Source organism: Toxotes jaculatrix, chromosome 11 (genome assembly GCF_017976425.1).
Source record: "Toxotes jaculatrix isolate fToxJac2 chromosome 11, fToxJac2.pri, whole genome shotgun sequence".
NCBI lineage: Eukaryota > Metazoa > Chordata > Actinopteri > Toxotidae > Toxotes > Toxotes jaculatrix.
In genome coordinates this window covers 2,162,550-2,182,750 of record NC_054404.1, presented here as the reverse complement: position 1 = coordinate 2,182,750, position 20,201 = coordinate 2,162,550, and the positions used below count along the sequence as shown (strand labels likewise).

Here is a 20,201-nt window from a genome sequence, read left to right as displayed (position 1 = left end):
ACGCTGATCTCAATGTAAACATTGCGTCCTCGTTTCTATACGGGAAGTCTTGTGACCTTATTAACATTTCCCTCGTGAAATTAAATTGTTACGATTGTTGTAGGCATGCATGTTGCTGATCCCTGCAGACTGCAGTCATATCTGATGGAGTGTTTTACTCCAACCATAACAAGACAGCACAATGCTGGTTTATACGTGCAGTAAATCTGCTGCTTTTTTTGTTGTCTACCATGAAAATTTGAACATTTACAATCCAAAATGAGGCTATATGAATAAATCAGCACTTACTGCCTACACAATAACGGCTCAAAAGACGCACCGTTGAGTCATTTTAAGACATTTTCGTACAAATTGGTTCAATTTCTGGTTTTATAATCACCTGTGTTTGAGAAAAATTGGCTTATGAACGTCAGCCAGCGAAATGTCTCTCCAAAACTGATATATTAGAATTGATATATCATTTTAGAATGAGTCCCTTTTATGTCTTTTTTTTTTCACAACTGAGCCTGAAAAAGAAATCAGATGAGTAATAGGAATGAATTTGCTGCGGGGCTGGCTGAAGTGGAAACGTGGATGACTGGGCCTCCACCCACAGTGCGATGCCACAAAAAAGCCCCAGAAGTACATCATCGACAGCCTGAATCAGACTTTAAAGATATCGTAACTGATGGAGAGGAGTGGAAGAACTTTCTTTTCAGCTCTCATCTCTGTCGCTGCCCATCAACTCACTCTGCTCTGAATGTGAGAGGGAACTTAACAAGATCCACTATCTCAACACAGGCACTTTTATGAGCCTCAGTAGCTTTATTCAAATAGCATTCATTTACAGTCACATAAAGGGGAAAATTAAACCCATAACTCACACACAGACAGACGTGCACACTGTCCCTTATAGAAGTCAACACACATACACACACAAATGCATACACCACAACACATTGATGACACACTTTTCATACTTGTACACATATGACAAATTTAACATTACAATTAAACCTTCAAAGTTGCTACCTACCTACAAACGTTTCTTCTGGGGATAACCAAATGTTTTGTGGAGCCAAGCTTCCCAGCGAGGGAGGGCCCCACAGCTGGGCCTGGGAGGAATTCCCAAGCTGCTTTTGGAGCAGTAATCTGAAAAGCCTTTTGCCATCACAGGGACCATTAGCAGCATCAAGTCTCTTCAGGAAACAGCAAATGACTGAGTGAGTGAGCAAAAAACACAGCTGAAGCAAAAGGTTGCCAGATTTTCTTTCTGCTTCTATTTAGTGTCATGATAATTCACAGATGTTTGGTGGCATGTAATTTAAGGGTCATTTCCCTGGTAGCTTGATGTAGAAGACAAACTTCCAGTCGAAATCCTACAGACCACGTCGGAAACACTCCAGCAGGCACTGCCAAACATCCCCAGCTGGAGATAACTTGGCCAGTCTGCGTTTGTCATCAAACTTCTGTGAGAAGTTAAACTCTGGAGCCATTTGAAATCCAGTCCACAAGAAGACTCAGCAGGAAAAAGCCAAAAAACACATTTTTCCCAGGAGCTGAAAAGCCCTTAGTCCTCTCTGCTGGCTGGTTTTAGAGGGCTCTAAGCTTTTTCATCAAACGTGGGAATTTTAGACTTTTTCTTGATTTTTTTTTTTTTTTTTAATATTCTGTGTCTCTGTGCTAGTGATGTACGTTTGGATTTGGTCATGTCTTTTTGTAAATCACTTTAACTTGTTCCTAAAAACGTACAACATAATTATTTCTTATATATTATTTAATATCATACTAAATATGTGATTATTTTTAAACTATTTGTTGAAGAGTTTGTAAGAATATTAAGGTATCAAGGCAGGATATCACTGCATTAGAGGTGTATAAAATCAGCACCAACTGTACTGATCACTAACAGAGCGATCAATATAGTGTTTGCACCATTCAAACAGCTTTAATGCTGGAGTTTTTGTTCTTTAAAAAAAAAGAAAAGAAACTGGCAGCAGGTTTTTGGCCTCCTGTCAGCCTTTGGCAGCAGGACTGACCCTTTAAAGGCACGAACAATGAACTCTTGCTCTTTCTGTGCGCCCCTCTCTCATGAAGCTGTGAAGCGTATCCCCACCTCTGACACAGATCCCCTCTGGATGATATAGCGGGCTTCCTTTTATGTTGTACGAGTTCCTGCTTCAAACCTTTTAGCGCAGTGCCAATATGACGCGTCAGGGAGTCAGGGAGCCGTCAGGCAACAGTGAGAGAGAACAACCATTTAAACATGTTCACATGCACCGGATTTGCATTAGAAACTCTTCTTGTAGGCTCTGAGCCCTGTTTCTTCACAGCCAGTGTTTTTCCCTTTCTAGACATTTGTCAGCACCTTCCAACAATGAGCATTTCGAAAGCCACTTGTGAACATGGTCATAGTTAAACATTACACAGAACACAGCTGACAGATCATATGAGTCAGGACGTGGTCTGTCTCCTAAAAACTTTCTCCTCTGTTGTCTCTCTTGTCACAGTCAAGCGCCGTCTATGCTAACATTACATTATTAGCAGCACATTTACATTTAGTGGCAGTTTCCTATGTTCGCACAGATAACAGTAATGCAGCCTAATCTTACCGTCCTGAATGCTATAAGCTTTGGTTTTTGATGTGGGTTATACTGAGAGGCGCTAATATTTACTTTGCACCCACTTTTGAACATAATTCAGTTCAGAAAACTGGACTGGAAAGGAAGGAAAGTCAACTGGTCAGACTGGTGAGCAGCTGCTCACACTGGCATAATGTAAAGAAGTCTGCCAAACAGATATGTATTGAGTAAACAAGTACATGCACAGCCAGTCGTTAGCATACTAACAGCCAATTAGGCTGTAACCTCAAACATAAGTGGAAGCCAGGAAGGAAGAAAACAGGTTAGAATGAGACAGGAAACAAGGAGCAGGGAGGTAAACACAGTGAATGAGTGGTAAAAAGGAACAAAGTCAAACCAAATCCAGATAGTAAACAGGCATGTTTACTGGAAAAGAAGTATGTAGCTCTCAAATAAGCTAGCCAACAAGCTGTGGAGGCAATAATCAGTGAGACACGAGTTAAACTCGCAGGCCTGCCGGTGTTCAGGAAGGGGGAAAGCATGTGAGGAGACAGGTGGTAAACAAGAGCTCGGTGAGCCGGCAGGGAAACAGGTGTTCGGGGACAGCGGCATCATTTTTTATTCACATTTGCATCTTATAAATATTTGATAAATTAATAGTTTTCTCCATCTGGTGTGTGTTCTAGGCTGTTGCTTCAGTACGTGGATGTTCTCTTCATTCCTGTACGTGTTGAGCAATCTGCATGTTCATTTGACGGACTGACTGGCTGACTGACTGACTGACTGACTGGATGACTGGATGACTAAGTGACTGTGTGAACCCTTTGCGCCGGCTCGCTCAGTGGGATCCATTTAGAAAGCAGGAAGATGGTCTTTCATGAAAAATGTTCTTTCCTCCTGCTCTTTCCCTGAAAGTGGCGCCTCACTGGCGTTTGACTAATTTGTGTACACTAAACAATAGAGAGAGAGGGAAAAAAAGTGTAGGAGATGAGCGATGAGTGGAGCTGTCAGTCAACTATTATATTCACACTTTTCATATTTTCAATGTTCTCATCCCACCAGCACACATTTCTGTCACTATAATAGTTTGTTAATTAGTGTACGAGGTTAGACGAGACAGGGAGAAGAAAGCCTCTTTTCGGAGCCTCCTGCTGCGCTTCAAATGTTTGATACGGCACAGCTGGAGTTATCAGGCCCCACTTTCAACTGCCCTGTTCCCTGCTTGTCTCTCCCTTCCCTTTACTTTGATTTTTGTTTAGACAGAAAAGCCTTTTTCAGCTGACAAGATCAGTTTGGTTGTATCTTTACAAGCTCAGAGTTGAATATCCGTGTTAAACTCTTGCTTCCGAAGGCACTTGCACATTAATCTTCCAAAATCTCTCACCGGGCTGTCTGCTGCGTCTTTAAAATGATCCGCAACTGCTGCGGCTTCTGTGTGCTAAGAAAATAAATTAGCCTTCTGATAAAAGCAAAGGGGTAATTAAAATGAGCTAATAGACGTTATTAGCTATTTATCAGCTGCAATTGCGTTCACAGTTTCCCTGGAGGCACAGCGATCCTCCCAAACAGGAAAAGTCTTTGAAACAGGTAACGCAGCGTCTTCCTGAATACCAATTAGCTCCGACTGCTTGGCTTTCTGCGGCTCACCCATGTGAATCATTTGACAACAGAGTAGCCGCTTTCCACGGCTGGCTAATTCAGCACAATGCCTGTGAGGGAGGCAGACAGGGAGCGCCGCAGGGAGAATGTCACGAGTATTTGGGAAAGGTTAGACAGAGAGGAGAGCGTGTTGCTATCATACACGCCATTCATCATCACTTTTATACCACACTGTCACAAAGGGCTTCTGTGGGTGTGTGCCTGGCTCTGTACTGACTGATGTGTGTGGGTGTGTGTGTGTGCAGGTATCAAGGTGGACTGGCCCACTGTTTGTATCTATAATAAGTGAGTCTGTCCTCGTCAGAAAAACCAAGAAGCAAAGTGACTCACGATCCTGTTTTCCTGACAAGCGACATCTTGTATTCATGAATCACTGTCTTCACCAGAAAACTGACAACAGTGCAAACAGCATACTGTAAATAGATGTCACGCCAGTGTTTGATTAACCATGACCACGATCATTCCCTAATCTTAACCAATCCACTACAAAGTATACAAATGAAACCTTGTGGATTAAAAACCCACCTTGTCTGAGATGTCCGAGCCAGACTGGCTCTTCAACCGTGCCTCGACTCTTTATGCTATGCTATGCTAAGCTTAGCTAGCTGTCTGCCCCTTGCAGCTTCATATTTATCATACAAACATGTGTGGTGTCAATCTTCTCACGCAATTCGTTGCAAGAAAGCAGATAAGAGAGCATGAAGTGGTCAGAGTTATCGACTACATGTCAGTGGATGGCTGACGAAGGACCAAGATGGCCACTCATGTCAGTCCACCCTTGAACAGAGATGATCTCACCTCACATGCAACCACATGCTGTCATGTAAATGAAATTCATGTGATTAAATCAAGTCCATTTGCTGATGAAGACCATGAGATGTACTTGAAAGCTCTGTAAAAAGCCAGGACGCTGACCCCGTCGGCTAATTTTATCAGTTACCTGTTTCTGTTGTGTCCACTAACATGCAAACGAAAGCACAGTGGAGTCCATGTAAACGATACTACTGCAGGATCCCACTCTTACAGGTGTTATAACAGATTTTCAACAGGAAAAACTGATGGATGCCAGGGAACAGCAGTCAGTTTGTTTGCAGTAACAACTCAACAACCACTGAAAAGATTACTGAACAGATTATCAAGCATGAGCAACAGTTACATCACATCACAGAACCTTATGCATTTTCCAAATTTTGCAAACGTTGATGCGAATCAAGATCAGGATTCCACACAAATTTCAACAATAAGAACTCTAATCAGCGGTGGATATTAATGCTGTATGGATTTGTGTGTAACATATGATAAACATCCGAAAGAAAACTCGTCCTCATTCCAGACAAAAAGCCAAAGCACTGCAGCGTGTGAGAGGACATGTTGGACAGAAGATAATGACAAGTCTCAAGGTCCATTTCCAGAACTAATCTTTGTTCCTCAAATCAAACATAAAAAGGCAATTCTCCGTATTAATGAGCTCGATCACTCTTCCTAAAAGCTTCAATAATTCATCTGCTGCCTGAACGTCAGACATCCATAATGAATAACATCCACAGTGAATTATTTACACCGTCATCCTTCGTGGCACAACTTACTGATTGACACTGAGTCACCCAGTGTGTCTGATGTAGTGTGTCATGTGTATGTGTGTGAATATCATACCGACATTTGACCCCATAGCAGCCTCACAACTAAGATGTAGTAGTGGCATCCTGTGTGAAGAAGAACAGTAAAAAGACTAATTACAACAGTTACCGTGTACTACCAGCTCCCCCATCTGCACAAAGCAGGGACACACACACTGCAAAAATTATGTTTGGAAAAATCTGAGAAATAAAATCTGGAGATATTGTAATTTGTTATCCCAGCTGCAAAAAATCTGCACAAATAAAGTGGAATTGTACAAAAAGCTAAATGATATCCACATCTGCAGAACCAAGGTTCATGTTACATCATAGACTGGAAGCTGAAGTTTTTGAAATGCTGGAAATCCACTGAGTCCAATCTTGGCTGCAAACCACAATATTTGCCAAATTCTGTAAACTTTGCCCCGACAAGGCCGAGTCAATAAATGCACCAGTCACAGCTTTCTGCCTTCAGTTCTGGGTCAGAGGAAATCTAATTCAGCAGCCATGGCATTAAAGGGAACGCTGATTTGGATATGTTCACTAGCAGGTAATCTCATAATTGTATTTGTCTGAAATTGAGAATCACAAGAGAGACAGTACATGTGTGCCAGAAAAAAATCATGGAAAGAAAAAAAGCTGGATATTAGTGTTGCTGTGTTTTCTTGCAGTCTTGTCCTTCTCTGCTGCTCAGGATGAAACTTTACCTCAGATTTGCAGTTCACAAACTCAGCTCTTCGAGCGTCTGTCAGCTGATCTCAAGGTAAACTAGGGATGTTCATGTCAGAACAGCTGCTGTAACACAGACATAAACATAGCTCACATCGTATTCACTTTGAAAAAAATAAATAAATAAAAAATGCACAGTCATCAAACCAACATGTGATACTTTGAATTTATGTTGTCATTTTCTTTCCATATCATATTTAGCAGATAGGAACAAAACAAGTGTTGTGCCTGTTACTCACCAACAGGTGGCAGCACAGTGCAATAAAAGCTTGAGCTCTGCACTGGATGCTCAGCAGTCATCTGAACTACTGCTTTCCATGAGGAGTCTAACTGATTGTCTGCACAAACACCAGCTGAAAGGTAGGAGGATGAGCCAGAGACACGCGCGCTGGTGTGTGTGTGTGTCGTTTGCATTTTATTGTATCTTTGTGAGAACTAGTTTAAACGTTAGACCTTGAATTTGAGGACATCCTGTCTGGTTCTCACTTCTACCAAGGGCTGTTTGAGGTTTTCCACCTGGTTTTAGGATTAATGTTCTAAAGTGCAGTACGGTGACTGCGATGGATCATTTTCACAGAGTCGGAGTCAGCAGAGCAGCAGGGTGCAGCAAATTTATCACATTTGTCGAGGTACTTTGAGTCTCACACAGAATTAAGTGAACTCTCCTTGGAAAATAGGTGGATTATCACCTACTGAAGCTGCTCTCATCACAGGTTAAGATAAAATGTCGTGGTGTAATTCCTACAGATGGACCTTTTATGGACATCTAACATGTGAAATGTTTAATTATCCTTATTTAATAAACATTCACTGATACAGAATGCCAAGGTGCGAAGCCAAATGAATGCCCTGAAGCTGAAGTGCCCACCAATGGAGGGTTAGCGTGTGTCACAGTTGACGACAAGCGCTACTGCAAACCTGTGTGCAACCATGTAAGTGGCAGACACAATTTTACACGTTTATATGCACAGAGAGTATAAACGGATGAGTGAGATAATCTGAGTCTTTCGCAGGGTTACGACTTTGGTTTCATCAGGAGAAGTCGTTTGTTTGATGAATGCAGTAAGCAGACAAAATATAAATGGGACACCCAGTACGTAGGAGGAAACAAGCTGGCTGTGTGCAGCGGTGAGGCTGTATTTAAGTGACTTTCTGTTAACTTTATATAGGATGTGAAGCTGTGGAGATGAGCTTGACTTACTTTCCCTCCTTCTGTAGAAGCATCTGATCAAATTGCAGGAGCAAAGTCGGCCTATTTTCCAAGAGATCAGGATTGCCTGGTGACAAAGAGTAGCAGCCAACTGCAGAATAGCACCATCGAAGGTTTTATCACCGAGCTGAGGAATCAAGGCATACTGGGAGAGCCGCAGTACGCCTGTCTTGTATGTGGATGATCATGATGTGGACGAAAATGTAGAGAAATGCTGTGGTGTGAAACTCCTCCGCGCTGAAATAAAGCTTTGGGAATATTTCAAGGAAAAAGTGAAAGTTAAACTGACTTCAAGTGTCAAGATTAAAAGTCTTTCTGAAGCTGAATGGGCTCCTTTGTTGGAATTTCTGCACATTGAGATCAGTGTCAGCACATGCAGCTTCATACACTGAGATTAAAATGCATATGCATCACATGATACTGTATGTGCCACAAAAAACTATAAAGGCTGGCTGACGGGTGGCACCAGAGAAAAGGCCATGTTGTTATATAAGTCAAAGAAAGACTCTGACTACATGACACATTTCCTGTAAAAAAAAAAAAAAAAAAAAAATTTAAATAAAAAATACAAGACCCGAGATTCTGATCTCTCTTGCAATGCTGTATTTCACAGAAAAAATTTCTGAAGTTAAAGGAACACGATACTTAAGTGACTGCACTTTAGCTGACTGTGTCTGTGATGGGAACCTAAATAAGACGACGACAGCTGCATCAAAGCAGCAGCCAGTGAAGTTTACACAAGCAGCAAAGGCACATAAACAAGAACACTCCGGATTAAAGGTGATGTATCTGTACAAACCACAGCATCGCTGCACTGATGAAAGGATGGATTCACCTGTGAGTGTCTGACTGCCGTCTTCACCACTTCACGTCTGACTTCATTTTACTAACAGCCACTCACTATTTGTGTGAGTGACTATTAGTACAATGATCTGGATGAGAGCAGCAGTTAAAATGAGGTTAACCACTCCGCCAAATGGACTGCTCTGCCTGCTATTCTGTCTGCTCTCAGTTTTTGCAAACACATCCAGACGCGGCTCACAGAGGTCAAGGTTAAAAAGTCAAAACGAGAATGCAGGATCTCATTAGGAAGCCATTGACATTCCCCTCATTCTATTAGGAATCACTCTAATCAGAGAGAAAACGAGCCACAGAATGACCCTCTGCTGTAGGCAGACAGACCGTCTAATCATCAATTACACAAATAACTCTCTCTGGACTGAGGGATTAACAGCAGTAAACCGCATGTCACACATCTCCCATTAGGTGGCAACAGACAAAATGTTTTTTCATCTAATGTTTCTTGCCGGTAACTGACTCACAACATTTCATCAGAATAAGTGTGATTATTGTAAAATATGTGCTGAAACCTTCACTTCTCCATACTCCATAAATTTTGTGTCTGAATTATCATCTCAGCAACCCTGTCCACACACTGCTGTGCACCTGATTCAGGGCTGTTTCTCTTCATTTAAGCTTGGCTCCTTAGTTCCAGCGAAGGCAAATCTTAATGCTACAGCATACAACTTACAATATTTTTCACAAAACTGTTTCCAGCAGTTTAAACATGAAAAATCCAGATTCCTGTTTCGTTGTGGAAGAAGTTGACTAGCCTGGGCAGAGCCCTGACCTCAAACCCACCCAACACCTTTATGATGAACTAAAACTAGGGATAATATTGATCATTTTTATCAAAAAAATTGATGACAATCACAAACTGACCCCAGGCAGGAAACACTTTTCTTAAACAGTGCCGCAGCAGCTTTATACAGAATGCAGGGCTAAAGTAAAATGGCAGCTTTATACACTTTGCTACCGTTATCCCGTGTGGCTGCAGAGAATCAAATAACTGATTCAGAAAAAAAAAGTTTGTTTGAAACCATAACAAACGCTGTGATTTCTGCAGGATTTAATCTGAAACTGAATGCACCCCTTGGCCAGAATGTCTAACATGTTGAATGTGTTTCCTTCCTCATTAATGGTATTAAATGTACGTTATGATAATTATCAATATCAATCAATATGGAAAAAAAAGTGATAACATTTTTTTTCCATATTGAATCAACTGCTATTACAGTAATGTTACTCTTTGCACACAAGAGGGCAGTATAGAATCACTTTTTTTGACAGCTCCCTTTATGTTCTCCCACACAGACACACAAGAACAAATATTACACTGATTATTATTATTATTATTAACCAACGATCCCAACACACGGACCAAACCTTTATTTGTTGTGATACTGTTTCAGCACATTTAGTTTAGAACTGAGCTGTTTGTTCCTTCCTGTCCTCTCTCTCGTCTCTCTCCTTATTCATTAGCATGTTTGTTTGTTTTTAACATAAGAGACAATCAGGGAACCAGTGCAGCCTTTCTGTATTATCACTGTGCCAAACCTAATGCCGCTCACTTCCTTGGCTGCTGTCCAGCTTCTGTAAATAATAAAAAGATAAACTGAATGAAAGCCTACAAAGAACCCACTGAAGAACGAGGCTGAATATGAATGTGTTTTGGATTTCCTTTTCCTATGGCGACATTTTTAAAATAAGTAACAATGTGCTGCACCTTTGCTGCTTTTGAAAGATATTATTTTTCAGCCCTGGTCTGACATGCAAAGAATCCTGTCTGAATCTGAAAGGATATGAATGACTGGGTCCTATCTGAAATAGTTTTTATTAGACTGAACAAAAGCCTTCTTCATAACACAGCAACTTACTGACTGCAGGAGCTGTATTTCTGAGCTGAGCGTCTCTCGCAGAAGTTCAAGCTCTCCTTTTTTATGCACCTCCAGTTCTTTCCTCAGTCTGGTAAACAAATGAAACCAATGTCAGCTACTGAAACTGCAGTGGGAGAAAACTTATGAAAGGCAAATTTGTACAGAGGAGCTTTTTCAGTTTCAGCATTTTCAGTTCTCTATATTGAGTTTAAACCTTTTGATGTTTTTTTCTTACCTGAGAAAATGAAGTTTGTTTCTTCTTTCATTGTGTTTGTATCACTATGTTTGTGGTTACCTTCCTATTGTGTTTTACCACTAAGAAAATAAACAAACCTAAATGAACGACAGGAAACTAAAACCTATGTAAAACTTATGTTTCACATTGGTTTTCATGCTGATAGTGACACAGAACACTCACGCAAAATATATCCCAGCTCTTATAAATTATCAAATTAAGATAATAGTTGTTTTCTATTTCAAGAGATTTCCCCAAAAGTCTGAGTTTACATGACTGATTTGATATTCAGATGAGTGTTCAGAGGGATGTGTTGTAGATATATGTTGTTTAGTTTGCACAAAAACAACTAAGTTACTGGTAATGGACTGGTTTAGGATCACAGTTTAACTAAAACATTTACTGTTTTAATGGTGGCCCCAACTTCCACAGCAGGCAAAATTTACATGAACGCTTTGACAACTGATTTAATCTGTTGTATGAAGTTACTATAAACTAACTTTGTGAACAACTGACATGGATCTTGCATCAAACGTGCTGCTTTTTGACGCTTACATCATTATAAAGAAACAACACTATATAAATAATGACAGAACTGCAGAAGAAAGTGCATATTTTTGATCATCAGTGTGATGATCAAAAATTCACTACACTGATGGGCCTGGTTACCTGCACACCTGCTCCAACAAGCTGCACTCAGGGCTGTAAGGTGCCCATTGTGGTGTATTTGGTAATGTTGTCCCTAGGGGCTCGCTGCACAGGGATGAGGATATATAGAAGGCCCCCCAAGGGACAAGTTGCTGAACACAGAATGAACTGACAGCCGTAAATCAAGCTTAGAAATTTCTCTCACATTACAATCATCCAACTGCAGCAAATTTCTAAGAAATGCACAGCTTTTGCAGACACAGGAAAACAGTGATGCTTTAAAAGCACCAATATCACACTTTACAGAGAATTTAGGCAAGAAAGAAGAACGGCCATCATCTCTGTGAACAGCCTTAACATTCAGGACGTACCTCTGTAACAACCTCTCCCTCAGAAAATCAAATCATGATAATGTGTTTTAAACACACTTGACCCTGTTTCATCTGCGTTCAATAAACAAGGAAAGTATAAACAGTATATCAGACGATGGACAGCTCTAAAATACACTTAGAGGAAAGCAGACACATGAACTTTATGGTAACACCACTGTCCCTCTGTCGTAGACTAAAACAATCAACTCTCACTATGGTAGCAAAGTAAATATTTCACACTATAATTTCATAAACATACATGAAATTGGATTACTCGGTTCAGTTCGCCTCTGGAAAAATCGTTGGACTTTGGGGCCATGCTATTTGATCCTTTGGCTGCGATTTAACTGTTATGGCAGGTGTGTGTGAGGGATCTATACTGAGCTACGCGTGACTCTAAGTCAAGCTACCTCTTTCTTTCTTTTATTGGAAGTTAATGAAACAATAAAACAACAAAACTAAAATTACATTTTCACAGTCTGAAAAGCAACAGTGGCGTTTTAAACTTTACACTTCACTGTGGAACTCACAAATCAGATTTTTGAGGTGAGAGTAGTCCCAGAAAAATGATGTTTCTAGCAGCAAGCCACTCATTTGGCATTTTGGATATTGGTAGTCTCTGAGGGTTTTTATGAGATTTCTGCACTGAAATGACATCTTCAAATGAGCCTTCACAAATAATGTAGCAGTGATATATCAATGAAGAAAATCCTACACATCAAAAAATACAACTCCCAAACCATCAATCCCAAGCACATCCACTGAATATTTTAGGTATCTTTCCACTGTGTGACAGTGAACGATCCGCACCAGCAGCCGCCCTGTTTTGCACACTGAACACTTTTTAAATGACTGTAGCACTCATTCAAATTGACATGCATTCAATTTCCAACAATCAATAAGCGGAGAGTTAAATATGTGTTTTAAAGAGATGCTGCAGGGGCTGATGACAGGATTGATGGTTTCAGTTCAGGATGGATGATCATAAGAATGAGTGAGAGGGGGCCTCTCTCTTCCAAAGCCACATCCTCAGCACTTCCTGAAGCTAATAAGCCTGGGGGTAATGAAGGACCTAGTATGTTTAATGAGGCTGACGGATGAACAGGACATGCTGCCCACATGCATGATTTAAGGCAAGGCTGGGAGATGGAGGGGGACACAAGAGCAGGACATGAAAAGAGAGTAAAGGATGGAGGAAAATAAATAAAGATGAGCAAACCACACATCTGTGAGTGAGCGCAGCGATTGCCTACTTTGTACCTCATCCTAATAACAGACACGGGAATTAAATACTACTAATAATGTGATCTGAGAAGAGCTAGAATAAATAAATCTATGTCAGATTTTTGATTTAAACATTGAAAGTGCAGACATCATCATCTAGATAGGTTGGGGGGTTTGTTAATCACTTCACATCCATAGTACTGTAGAGAAGACATTATCCAAAGTAGTGGCAGGAGCAATAACAATGACCCTTTCTTCCTGGAACACTATTGATCTCGTGTCTTTAATTAAATAAAAGAAGTCTCTTTGTGCAGAAACATGGAAGGCCAGCACTCACCTACCAGTCATGTTTCAATAGAGAATAGAGCCACAATTCATATTCTAAAATCAATTCAAAATCTACCGTGATGAGCAGACACTTGTCCAAGATGTCTTCACGAGTGCTTCCTGTTGTTCCCTATTTGTGTCAATTGTTCTATGTTTGGATTCCTGAATATCAGGAGATAAGGAATGTGCAAGCATTCGTCCATACAGGTTTAATACCAAGTGTTTATTGAGCTACATTATTAGAATCAGAAATCATCAGTAGTCGGCCCATACTCTCCACGTTTCCCAGTTTAAATGGAAGCAGGTCCCCAAATAACAGCTGCCTGCAAGGTGAAGCTCAGAAGTGTTAACATCTACAGTACTACTGTACTGTATGTGTACGTATTCTATAGCACATTGTTCATAACTCAGTTAAAGGTGTGGGTGTTGAGGTTCCTCCATATGCTCGCTTTTCCCGTTAAAACATGATGTATGATTCCACTAAAACCGAACTGTATTTATTTGTTGGTAAGTCGCTGGATAAGCAACTCTCTGCCCCTCATTCATTTTCCCTTACAAACCTCCCTGCATCAATCACTTTAGCCTTTTTTTTAAAACTCTTGTTGACTGAATGAAATACACTGCAGATCAAAGCCTTAATTAAGCCAAATGGTCTTAATGCTCTGTTATTTACACTTGTAGAATTGGACTCCAGCCACAAGGATACAGACAGAGAAAAACAGACGGTAGCTGGGCTTACTGGTCTATTCAGCACTTGTCACAGTATGATTCAGTTCTACCCCTTGTAAATAACACCTTTTATCTAACAAGCATGCTGGGCTGTATGGTGTTGTTAGCGCTGCAAGTCTTTCTTCTGTCCTTTTCTGATTGTATTTAGCATTACAAGGGTGACTACAGCCATTAGTGCTACTGCTAAGATGAATTCTTATCAGTTATACTAAAGAAAACCACACAGCCCTGGTGATGAGAGGACTGTGGTTGTATTTTTATACACCAGGCCCTGACAGCCTTCACAATACACACAACACTGAACTTATTCAACATCGCAGTTATTCAGCGAGGAATATTTAACATCACGCTTTGCTGCTTTGTGTTTTATTTGCTTTTATTTCCCTTCAGCGTTTATTGTTTCCTCGTGTCCCATAAGGGTTATAGTCTGTGACAAAATGTAATTGCAAGTAAATCAGGAACTGCATCCTGTGTCTGTGGTGTCCAATTATAAAGCTGACGATACTCACCTCAGACAGGTGCTGTCAGTGAGAGGTTTCTGACTGACAAACAGGCTCTCCGCTCTCAGAGATTCTGTCATTGCTTCAGCCACACTCAACTGCTGATCCAGGTCTGTAGCCAAGAGTCATAAATCAAACACCAAATGACTTCACTCAAACGGGACAGACAGATACTGTAGGTGCGTTGTTAAGACATTTGCTGAGGTGGCTGAGGCAATGGGACAAAGTTAAGATTATACAGTGCCCCCACTATCACCATGACCTTACAGTGACACTGATGTAATGCAACACATTTGACCTCTCTAAGTCAGTTGCTCTGACTTACGGTACTGTGCAGTGTTTTGGCCTCTGATAAGCATTTAAATCCATGAATCTATTACTCGAACTGTACTTCCTCAATGCTATTTCATCTTCATATTCATATTCCACACCGGTACAGTCTTTTTTTGCATTTCTTAACACAGCACTATTTTTGTTCCTGAACACATGTAAACCTGTGTTTTATTTGTACTGGGTAGCTTCCTGCTGACAATGCATTCTGTATATGTGTGTGTGCGTAAAGTCCCTTTAACACAGATTTAAAAGAAATAAAATACAACATCAGTGAGCTCTCTTCCAACCTAACCATGAAGCCAGAAACTACTATACTCTATGATCAACATCTGGGCTCAGTTTAGTTTAATTATCAGCTTTTGGCTGGCTTGGCAACAGTTCCATTTTTAGATGACTTTTTTTTCCCTCCAGTCCTGATTTCCATCAACGTGAAAGACGTGACATTAATAATCAGCTCGAAAAGTGATGGTTTGCTATATGAATATATTTGAAATAACAAAGGGGTTTATAAAGCATGTGGAGAGTGTTTGGTATTTACCTTTACGGTTGTTATCCAGGCCATGTAGTTCAAGCTGGAGCGCTCTCTTCTCCTCCTGCATGGAGCTCATGTGACTGTTCCTGCTGCTCATCAGCTCCATCTCTGATTGTAGAGGGAGAAAAGACAGATTTAGACTGAATTTAGACTGCTCAACAAAAGAAAACTTTATCTTTGCAATGTGAGCATTTTTGAAATTCATTTTAACTGTACACACAATCAGATAATAGTGTTCCCTTGAGCCCAGATATAATGAATAATATGAAGACATTGATTGAGGAAGCTTTACCCTCAGTGCTGTGGAACTAATGAAGAGTTCAAACCAAATCAAAGTGTAATTTGTCATTAAATGTTAAATGTTGCTAGGCCTCAAAAATACAGTATGCTTCTTCTATAAACCACTGCCACAGAAATCTGACGACAAGTAATCACTACATAACATGTGTTGTCTTAAAACTGACTCCAAAAAAAATGCAGTAAAAGAAACTAAACTTTACTTTGGTGGTACGTTCTCAAACTCTTCAAATTCTTACTTTCTGATAATTTACTTTTACCGATAATGATTTTACATGCATGAATGGTGGTATGAGGCCAGGTGTGTTAGGTTGTGAGCTGCACAGAATTTAGATTTTATGATAAAATGAGACACTTTACAGCTCAGCTTTTTTTTTTAAGTGTTTTTTTTCAAAATGATAAGCTGTGCTTTCTCCAAAACCTCCCAGCTTCTTTAAGTCTGTGATCCACACAGAATCCTTTTATTAATTAAACAGTAAAACTATTAATTTTACTCTGTTCAGTAATGTGTTATATGTGTTCTGATCGGTTTTACTTTCATTCTCCACCCATCATCTATAAATTTAAATCAGCTTTTTCCTGAAATCATATTGACTACTTCTTCCCTCAGCAATATACAGTCAACATGTGGGATTGTGATGTGTGTAATTCGTCTACACACTACCACATATTCATCTACTTATACTTTATAATAAACTGAGTATTAAATTATTATTTTGAAATGAGCAGTCAGGGCCACATCTGCATGATACAGCTTCTTTCTCCTGTGACAACAGTACAATAAACAGTGTTTTATGACCTTTGTACAATGATTCCACCTCCCTCTCGAGGTCCAGGATCTCAGTGTGTGTTTGGCTCTCAAACACTGTTTCTCTGTTCCCCCGAAGACTGAAGTCACTGTTGAACCTTGAGATCTCTTGAAGGAAGCTTTCCTCTTCTCCTTTAGACTCCCTCTTTATCTTGGCCTGGTATGAAAAGCAGGATCATGGGAAATGCTCTCAACAATAATACAAATACAGCTGTTTGTGATTATACAATTTCTACTACTGCTACTCTGAGTGAAGGGATTTGCACTTTCACTTCTGTGCAATGTTACACATGTCCATGGGTTTGTGCTCATTCCCAAGCCACAGTGCTCACTGTGAGTGGGGTGACAACCTGGGCTTGAATGGGAATATAATGTAATCAGTGAGTGTATCAGTCAAGAATACAACAGCAGGCAAGATTTATTGACTCTGACAGTAGTGGATTTTTGTAGGCTTACACATTCGTTCATAGTGTTTCTATTTGATGGACATTATATATTAAACAAGAATCATTTACTAAACTTTGTACTACTCTAAATATGGAACTGCTGGTCTTACAATGACTATAAGACTATAAATGCTGACCAAGTATCCACATTACACATAACCAATATTATATGAGATGTAAATATTCATTCAAGCTTCAACTGACTAGACATTCCCTGAGATGGCTCTTCTGGCAGAGCAGCTCCTCAATTTGCTTCAACATCTGGTCTTCACATTTCTTCATCAGATCATGCTGCAGTCTCATCACAGACAACTGCTGAGCCTGGAGCACAAATGAATGAGTGGGAAGTTAAGACACACAATCTGACAGACAGATGTATAGAGAAGGAGATACATTACTGCTGCTTAACATATGAGAGATATATTACTGATCCCAGAGGAGGAGAAATGTGATGAGCTGAAAATTCTAATATGGGTAGCTGACACAATCATGTACTATATACTGTCAAAGGCACAATGTACTGTACAGTTAGTGACCCTCACTGGGAAATGCTGAACAAAAAAATACATGTTTCTTTGACTACTTTTAAAAACATAGGTTTCTTTTTCAGCATTTTATATATAGAATTCACTTTCAAACTTTTCTTGTTTGGTTCCCATTGTCTCTTCGTCCTGTGTGATTATACAGTACATCCCAAAGGAACACAAATTGCCAAATTACATAGGAAGGTAAATTCATGGAGGACGCTTTTTAAAGTTGCCTCACGCAGCATGACTTTCAATGCAGTTTTCATTCTACTACTCGAGCTCTCAAGGAGGAATTGAGTTTATTGTTTCTTATACAGTAGGGGAAGAGTCCGGAACGTTTTCAGCGAGGGCAATCAGGTTCCAAGTTTTCTAAACACTGTAATTATCGTAAGACAGCTCTCATAAACTGTATGACGTTACATCATGTGAGCTGTAAACACACTGTGCTGTAAACACACCCTGTATATTTGTATGATGTAAAAATTCTGAGGAGTCACACAAGATGTGCCTGGCGTATGTTCACAGGTATATAGTACTCAGGCAGACAAGGCGTGGTATTCAGCAACCTTTCTTATTAAACCTATGCATTTGCTCTTTTGATCGGATGCCCACTTTTACAGTACAGGAACAAGTTAGCAATATTTTTGAAAGGTCAACGAGCCTGTCTTTGACATCACATCTCACACATGCTAAAAGGTTTCACTAATGCTATCCGGTGGAAATTAGCCATTGATTTTACACTGGCACTTGCAATCGATCCTATGCAATGTTGATGAAATGAATGGGAAAGATTAAGTGTTTTAAATCATAAAGCAGATCAGCTTATCAATATGCCAATATCCCTTCTTTACCTCATGTTGTCAATGCCACTAATACTGTGTGGCATCTGAAGGTAAAGCAGTTACATCTGTGTATGTTACAACAAAGTAAACCTCATTTACAATATATAAAGAACAACAATAATTTATCTCCGTTTTATTACAGTATTCTATTAGATGAACAGTAAAATTATACATTTCCTTCCTTATATAAGATGTTACTGGTCCTTCTGAAAGAACCCCTAAATGAAAATATAAGTAGATGCACTGTTCAAAGTCAAACTGAATGATATGCCACAATGCAAATGAGGACCATGCTGTGTGAATATCAGGCTGTTCTAAATCACCAGTGCCTTCAAATAGGCAGCAATAACATTCACCACATATTTACACTGGCTTACTTTGAAATGTATTGAAATTTAACTAGATCTTCCAACGTCAGTTACAAGAAGTCTGTTAATATTTTGTAAAACCTGTTAAAACAAATCAAATACAGCCTGCCCAAATAAATGTCAAATGACATCATGTTTAAAGCATAATCTAAACATCGCCTAATCGCAAAATGTATTTATAATGGACACATTAGCAATATATACAGGAGATAAACCAAACTCTAATTTAGCCCCACCTTTATATCAAGTTCCTCTTTGGTCTTTTCATACTTTTCAGTGGCACTCTTCACTTTCTCGTTGCACCTGATGATGGCTATTTTGACTGAAATTAAAATGAGGTATTGGTTAATAACCTGCAACACGGTGACCAACCCGCCACAAATCAGTATTTCTAATGTCACTTTGACCTCAGGGAGTGAACTAAAGTTAAGGAAAAAATACACTTGAGATAATGAAAAGTGAAATGGTAGGTGGATAAAGATGGTTTCTTAATTGTTTGTGTTGCTAACTTGGCTAGGTAGCATTCTAACTAGTCCTCTCATGTTGTTAGCTTAAATGTCAGTAGGCAAGCAATCATACCTTCCTTGAATTTTTGTGTCTGTTCAGTTAACTGTTGCTCGGTTAAAAGGATTTGTTGAAAGAGTGAGTCTAAACTCATTTTGAGTCAATGGCTGTTTTAATAAGTAACCGAGAGTCCAATGGCTCCTACTGAGTATAACGTTAACTAGCGGCTCCTTCGGTCCGGAACTAACCTGGTTACTCTTAGTTAATATTGTACCCATGGCATGTATGTTCTGTTCACTGTATGCACAATTTATTAAATAAAGTTGAGAAAAAAAAAAAACTGGTTACTCTGTAAGCTAGCTACTCATTTGGCGCTGCCTTCAAGAGCGACCATCCGGCCCCACCCTGCCCCGCGGCGGACACCGGTTAGTCTGTTTCTTAAACACTTCTAATGCAACTGAAAGTGCTGATAACAGCTGAACCAGTGTTTAATAATGCATTGTTTCTAGTTTCTAGTCACAGGCGAAGTTTTATTAAACGTTTATAACACACTGCCGAACAAAGTAAGAGCTTGTCATCATAGCTAGCGCTAGCTAAAATCAGCGTCCAGAGTTTGGCTAGCACTGGTTTGTTTCAGGCGTTACTTAGCTAGCGTTTCCGACAACTGCGTTAGGAAATTAGCGTTTGCCTCTTTGGAGTCACTATTCCTGTCCTGCATCCGATGTTGAGAATTTACAGCACTTTTAGCCGACTGCAGTCACCTACAGTGCAGTTTGATTCATCAGCCCCCGCTCATTGTGTTGAACTTCTACTAACTGCTGTATCGGCACAGTCGGCCTTCTCGGCAGTAATCCACCGAGACACGCTGCCTGCATTTGTCACACAATTCCCGACTTTGACCAATTTTCTCATTTCACCGCTGAGACAGAAAGAAAGCTTCTGATCCGGAGCCATGAAGCACAGTGCGGAGTGAAACGTTCAATGACCCGAGGACTACATCACTCTGACATTCATTTTC

General features: G+C 40.0%; 2 protein-coding genes across 3 annotated transcripts; one reads left to right on the top strand and one right to left on the bottom strand.

Moving 5' to 3' along the window:
* Nucleotides 1-6,274: 6,274 nt before the first annotated feature.
* Nucleotides 6,275-8,101, top strand: si:ch1073-126c3.2 (uncharacterized protein LOC555816 homolog). 2 transcript variants are annotated; one of them, XM_041050195.1, is made up of 6 exons: nt 6,275-6,386; nt 6,508-6,599; nt 6,811-6,925; nt 7,385-7,497; nt 7,579-7,693; nt 7,787-8,101. In XM_041050195.1, exons 1-6 carry the CDS (start codon nt 6,344-6,346, stop codon nt 7,957-7,959), a joined length of 651 nt encoding a protein of 216 aa, XP_040906129.1. In that variant the 5' UTR covers nt 6,275-6,343; the 3' UTR covers nt 7,960-8,101. The 2 variants fall into 2 exon arrangements, with proteins under 2 accessions (XP_040906129.1, XP_040906128.1); XM_041050194.1 differs by having other exon boundaries at nt 7,784-8,101.
* Nucleotides 8,102-10,172: 2,071 nt separating this feature from the next.
* ccdc172 (coiled-coil domain containing 172) lies at nt 10,173-19,337 on the bottom strand. The gene is made up of 8 exons (XM_041050370.1): nt 19,259-19,337; nt 18,916-19,001; nt 17,147-17,263; nt 16,488-16,653; nt 15,398-15,499; nt 14,536-14,638; nt 10,493-10,580; nt 10,173-10,208 (listed from the first exon to the last, which is right to left on the bottom strand). Exons 1-8 carry the CDS (start codon nt 19,335-19,337, stop codon nt 10,173-10,175), a joined length of 777 nt encoding a protein of 258 aa, XP_040906304.1.
* Nucleotides 19,338-20,201: the final 864 nt, after the last annotated feature.

Coding starts and splice junctions, on each gene's coding strand:
- ccdc172 (XM_041050370.1), bottom strand. CDS start 19,337: ATGAGTTTAGACTCACTCTTTCAACAAATCCTTTTAACCGAGCAACAG. Junction 16,654..17,146: donor GCCATCTCAGGGAATGTCTA/GTCAGTTGAAGC, acceptor TTTTCATACCAG/GCCAAGATAAAGAGGGAGTC. Junction 14,639..15,397: donor CCTGGATAACAACCGTAAAG/GTAAATACCAAA, acceptor TCTTGGCTACAG/ACCTGGATCAGCAGTTGAGT.
- si:ch1073-126c3.2 (XM_041050194.1), top strand. CDS start 6,344: ATGGCATTAAAGGGAACGCTGATTTGGATATGTTCACTAGCAG. Junction 6,387..6,507: donor TTGGATATGTTCACTAGCAG/GTAATCTCATAA, acceptor GTTTTCTTGCAG/TCTTGTCCTTCTCTGCTGCT. Junction 6,926..7,384: donor GCACAAACACCAGCTGAAAG/GTAGGAGGATGA, acceptor TCACTGATACAG/AATGCCAAGGTGCGAAGCCA.